The sequence below is a fragment of the Cynocephalus volans genome, chromosome 4, assembly GCF_027409185.1.
Source record: "Cynocephalus volans isolate mCynVol1 chromosome 4, mCynVol1.pri, whole genome shotgun sequence".
NCBI lineage: Eukaryota > Metazoa > Chordata > Mammalia > Dermoptera > Cynocephalidae > Cynocephalus > Cynocephalus volans.
Window position 1 is genome coordinate 8,052,124 of NC_084463.1, and position 6,244 is coordinate 8,058,367.

At 45.8% G+C, this 6,244-nt stretch overlaps 1 protein-coding gene across 1 annotated transcript in view; it reads left to right on the plus strand.

The window, feature by feature from the left end:
- Positions 1 to 5,995, plus strand: part of POU2AF2 (POU class 2 homeobox associating factor 2) — a 36,539-nt gene extending 30,544 nt beyond the window's left edge. Inside the window, exons 3-5 of the mRNA XM_063092475.1 lie at positions 1,296 to 1,338; positions 4,030 to 4,328; positions 5,594 to 5,995. Of these exons, the coding sequence (XP_062948545.1) occupies positions 1,296 to 1,338; positions 4,030 to 4,328; positions 5,594 to 5,995 (744 nt within the window). The remainder of the gene's footprint in view (positions 1 to 1,295; positions 1,339 to 4,029; positions 4,329 to 5,593) is intronic.
- The last annotated feature ends 249 nt before the right edge of the window (positions 5,996 to 6,244 follow it).

Genomic DNA, 6,244 nt, shown 5'->3' on the forward strand with positions numbered 1-6,244 from the left:
TGAAGATTCCTAACTTCCATAAACTACATTCTCCACTTACTTTGCTCCAGTGCATCTGGGAGCCACAATTTGCATATGTGTATTTTAAGACGCTGCACACCTGGCAACCCTTCCTTTAGAGGTCAGCTTAGGCATCACCTCCTCCAGGATGTGTTCTCCACCCATTCCTAACACTATTTTAGGTGCCCATATCACCCCTTCTTTCCTGGACCATACCAGTTCTCATACTCAAATGTCTGTTTCCTCATCAGTCTCTCCCTGTATTCGTTTCCTAGGGCTGCAGTAATGAATTACCACAAACGCGGTAGCTTAAGGAAACAGAAACTTATTGTCTCACAGGTCTGGAGGGTAGAAGTCTGAAATAAAGGTGTTTGCAGGGTCACATTCTCTCTGAATCCTACGGGCTTCAGGTCATTGCTGGCAATCCTTGGCATTCCTGGGCTTAAGGTTGTTTCATTCAAATTTCTGCCTCTTCCTTCAAGTGACCTTTTCCCCTGTGTATCAGGGTCTTTGTGTGTCCCTCTCCCCTTCCTATAAGAGAATCAGTCATATGAGATTTAGGGCCCACCCTAATTCAGTATAACCTCATCTTAATGTCAGTAATTACACCTTCAAAGAGTCTATTTCCAAATAAGGTTACATTCGCAGGTACCAGGGATGAAGACTTCATTGTATCTTTTGGATGGGACATAATTCAACCCACCACATCCCCCAATCTTCCACACTCACTAGAAAGAACTGTGGATTCTGTGCGGTCTGCGTCTTCATTCCATGTGTTTTTATTGTGTCTATTATGAACGATGCTCTGCTCTGGGCTCTGAGGGCAAGTCACAGTCAAAGTCCCTGCACTTGGTGGAGCTTCTGTTCTATGTGGAGGCAGGCCAGAAAAAGTGGCCTTTCAGTGTTGAAGCCACGTGCTAAGTGTGTGTGTCTGTGTATGTGTATACACATATATACATATATATGCACAAATATGATCACTTATATATTTGACGAAGGAGTATTAACACGAACAATAAAAAACAAAGGATGAAGAATTCCATTTCATCTAGCCAGTGCTTTTTGGCACGTTTACCAGAATCTTAAAGTTTGGTTTCTTTCTATCCCTTGTAAAACTGTTCTATGGTAACTGAATTATTCTTGCTCTCTGCTGATGCCCCCCTACTGCAGCCCAACGCCCCAAGTAATATTTCCAAGTATCAGAAAATAAAACTTGTAAAATATATTGCTAATTTTTTATGAAATTCAAGCTTGCAACTAAAAAAGAAAACATTCACATTGTGTTTGGCTTCCAGGGCAGCATCAGTTCCTCTCAGCCTCCATTTGTCCAGATGCCAGGTGAGTGCTTTCATTCAATGAGCGACTGATTCCCTTTGGAGTTTCAATCAAGCATTTGGGCTTCCATTCTTTTATAACTAACTTACAGCACTTTCAAAACTTGGCTTCTTTAAAATAGTTATTTTCAAAGTACAAAAGCAGTGAAGACAAACCTCATTCAATCGTTCCTGAATTTAGAATTCATTCTGTCTTGAGGGCAGCAGCCTTTTAATCCCTCGTCTACGAAAGCTTTGGGGCCAAGACAATAGCACTTGGGCCCTTGATACAGTTTTTAAATGTCTAAAGTTCTGACATCATGATCTAACACGAGGATACTTTAAAAAGTTCATGGAAAGATTTGTATTATCTTCTAATTCTATTTTTCCATGAACTTTTTGAAGTACCCTCGTCGCTGATACACCCGCTTCACAGCCGCAAGAGAAGAGACCTGAGGGCGGATGGAGGAACTACCGGTTACTGGGAGTTCTGTAGATGTCGGGCACATAGTTCAGCATTTTGTGTTCATTTCAATGCATATGTCTTATTAAATACTCCTGTAGGGATAGAAATGAGCATTCTTAATAATAGTGTTGGGCACTGTCATACACACACACGCGCGCGCGCGCACACACACACACACGCGCGCGCGTGCAAAAACAATCACTTCCAGATCTCAAACTCAGATGGGCACAGGCCTTCCCAATAGTTTGAGTGCCTTCGGAGCTGGATAACCGAAAGGAACAAGAGCAGTAGAGGATCCCAAATACATGAATGTCTCTGTGTTGTGTTTCCCAATCATATCTACTGTTATTGGAATTTGGTCCCATGTGCTCTCTTCCACAGAAAATTTCTGCAGCTTTTTTTTTCCGTTCAGAATTATTCTTTCTCTTTTTAAAGAGAAAAAATAGATGCTTAAGAGAGCAGAGAGGTTTTTTTCATGGCTGTTTTTATTTGGGAATTGGAAATATAGACATGAGAGCCTGGAATCCTAGTTTACATATCCTTCATTCCGTTCTCAGCCTTAACCACTCCTGTGGACATAAATTCATGGTGAGAGACAGAACCTCGTTTATTGATCATAATTTTTGTTTGCACAGATTTTTTTTCCAGGAAAGTGTGCTTATAACGAAAACCCTAATTGCAGCCTTCAAATACATGAACAGATTAGAAATTTTGAGTCAGAGAATTTAAGATGGAAGTGCAGTGAGTAGAATCATGCTATAGGATTTGACAGGGAATTTTGATTTCTTCTTCGGAATGAATAAATTTACACGTAGTTGTTGAACACAGTATTATGCTACTGTGTTTACAGAAAATATATAAGGCACGAGCTCTGCCACTACGGAGCTTGCAGGTCGACTGGAAAGACAACTGTTAACTCAGGTGAGAGAGTAATGAGCATCGTAGAAAGAGCCACGTCTTGTGGTATAGGCCAAAGTTGTGCATATGCAGTCTGTGTGACTGAGTCATGATCACAAAGGGGAAGGGTCTTGAGGAGACCGTCCTCTCTCCCTGCAGAACAGTGGGCAGGGTGGGCAGGTACAAAGCTCAGAAGTGGTCCACTGTGGCTGGAGGAAGGAAGGGAAGATACACTGGCATCTTCTCCCCAGCTCAGCCCTTTTGTGCCCTCAGGGTGTTGGTCTTAGCTAATTAGACCACACCTACCACCAGGTGGAACAATCAAACCATCAGTTATACAGACCTTGAGTCTATGCCCCTAAACGTGTTCGAAATGATCACGTTATTTTCTGCTACAACTGAGCTACGGGTTCAGAAAGTGTTGAGCAAACACACCTCATCTCTTCTTGAACCATTTTACTAGCCTAACCTTAAAGGGGACTCTTGTCAGTTTCAGCTTCACCCCCCACCCCCACCCCACCCCATTTCCACCAAGGGAAACTGTGTGTGCCAGGCACGATCTTCCGAAACTTGCGGTGCCCTGGTGAGCTGAGTGAGGGATTCGGTATGGCCACAAGAGGGCAGCAAATAACACGAGACTCATCTGACCCGGCATTTCTTGTGGTCCTCTGGCTTCCGTGCAGCCACATCATCCCAAGGCAAGCCATTTCTTGATGCCTGCTAGGTGCAAGACACGGTGTTGAGGTCAGTATTCAACGAATTAGAAGACAGAGTACAACCTGCCTCTGGTTTGAAGGGGAGTAATATGAACGGTCTTCAAAAAGTTCATGGAAAGATTCATATGATCTTTTAACTCCATTTTCCATGAACTTTTTGAAGTACCCTCCTACGTAACAACTTATCTGGAGATACTATATCTCAGATAACAAGCCCAGAAGCAGCTTCTTAGCGATAGTCCTGTGTATTTGGAGAACTAGCTCAGAAGCTGTGAACCGAGGGGTGTATTTATCTGTTTAAGCCCAGCCCCTTCTGAGCACATGTCTGGCACCTGGAAGGGATATAAACCATGCATGTCGCACGAGTGAATGACTGAACAGTTATTGTACCGTCTAAAATGAACTCAGCCCTAAAGGCAGAGTGAACTTTGAACATATTAGATATTTGGGCTGGAACAATTGAAAGAGGTGATGCAGGAAAAGATCAAGCTTTGAAGACTTTGATCTATTGCCATGCTAGCGCTGGGGTCAGGCACGTGTTAGTAACGTCCTTTTACACGTAGACTCAGCTGCAGCAGAGACGATCTGACCTTCCTGGGAAGCATTTTTGGCCCATTTGTTTTTCATTCGGCAACAGGTTCGCCAGTCACGTCGGGTTACTACGGTGTCAGAAGATCTTTCTTATCTGACTCAGACTTCCACAACACCAAACAGTTTTCAAACGACATCTACACCTCAAGCGTGGCGAAGCCCTTTCCCTGCGAGTCCCCCACGGGGCAGGGCCACACGTCCCTCCTGGAGTCCTACTTCCCGGAGCCCTACGGAGACCACCGTCCCCCGGCCCTGACCCCCAGCACAGGCTCTCTGTTCAATGCCTCGCCGCTGCCGCCGCTCCTGCCACCCCCCTTCCCCAGCGACCCCGCGCACTTGGTATTTGTGAGTATGCATTATTTCTCAGGCAGGGAGCAATGACAGGTCGGGGGTCGCGTGGAGCTGGCCTAGCCTCCGCGCCTGGCAGCCAGGGTGAAGCCAGGCTACTCTGCTGCTTCCAGGAGATGCCAGGGCAGGCCGGCTCTGCCAGGCCACCCTCCAGGGGAGCCTGGCTCGAAGATCAGTGTGAACAGCCAGAGGGGGTCTATCCAGGGCTTGGACTGGAGGATGACAAGGCAGGATTTGTATTCATTTTGTTAATATTATATTCTCCTGATTTTGCAAGATGTTGCCCCCACCCCATCGGCGCAATTTGTCATCACTATTCCAGCCCATAAGAAAAGAGCACTGAAGTTACCACTTAGACATGGCCAGGAGGTAGTGTCCCAGGACAGCCACGTGAGGCTTCTCTTCCCCTCCGGGTTTCCTGCCTCCCCTCCCCCACAGTATTTCTACCCTGTAGAACCTTGTTCTCTCTCAGTCTGTACAAAGAGGTGAGTTCACCAAGATCTGAAGGATGCTAATACTCTTCTATAGAAAACTGTAAAGCCTTTCACCCGAAAGGAGTGAATCTCTAAAGGTGGAATTTTAGACAAAAGGGGTGGTGATGAGAATTAACATTCTTGAGTACCTGCGCTATGCCAGGAACTTTTATGTGCTTTTGTTCATTTAATACTCAAAACAACTTGGGATATAGTTATCAAAGCTCCATTTTACAAAGGGACAAAGTAAGGGTCTCAGAGTCAGGAAGGTGATAAGTGGCATGGCCATGAATGAACACAAATCTTTGCAGCTCCAGGCTAGCTTTTCCCACTTCTTTGCTCACTAAGGGTTTGGGTTTCCTAGCCCACTCCAGAGCTCACCATGCGGTTCGAGACCTACTCCTTCTAGGATGTAAAGGGTATTATTCTAGGACCCAGAGTAATGTGAGGTTCAAAAAGTATATAACACATCATGCATTATTGTAAACAGTGAAATGCTGTATAGATGTTCATTTTACTGTTCTCACATTTCACTCATTTAATGTTGTTTTCTGTGGAAAGGAATCTCAATATATACAGGAAATCTAACTCTAGAGTAGGAAGGAACTAAAACATTCACTGCTGGTGTCAAACATCAGAGGGAAAAGCTGCCTGATAGATAACTGGGCTTCAGGCAGCAGAGGGAGGACACCCAGGCTGCTTTGGAAGCCACAGTCGTCCAGTCGCCCCACATGTATCATCAGAGTGTCACCTAATGGATAACCCCAGTGGCCTTTCCATTCTCCTCAGAGGGACTCATGGGAGCAGACGGTGCCTGATGGTCTCAGCCAGCCAGACCCAGTGCCTACCGACATCCTGCAGACCTTGCCACCCAGCACAAGTTGCCTCTCCCAGCTCGAGTCTGGTAGTGCCACCCAGCATAGGGGCTCCAGCTGGGGATCATCCCTTGCTGGGGCCCAGTCCTACTCGCTGCATGCGCTGGAGGATCTGCACCACACGCCGGGGTACCCCACTCCACCTCCTTACCCCTTCTCCCCTTTCATGACAGTATCAAACGACCTACCGCCCAAGGTGGTGCCGATCTCCCCAGATGAGGGGGCAGACACCTCTTCCCTTCATGACCCTTCATCTTGGATGAAAGAAGACGGGAACGTGGCCTGGGGGGCATATGAATGCCGCAGAGCTTACTGAGGGGATGGACCAAAGGACTTCGATGTTTTTCTTTAAGTTGGGTTCTGTACTCCACAGATTATTTTAGGTGACAGCTCATTCAGAACTGGATTTTCAGGACAGACCATAATGCCACCCTTTGGTAACGAATGGTGGCATTTCTTTATAATCCTCCCCACTATAACCCCACTGAAATAAAACACAATGCTGATTAAATATATCACGGACTGTATTCTAGTGAGACAACCTTGCAGTGACATCTTTTGGAAC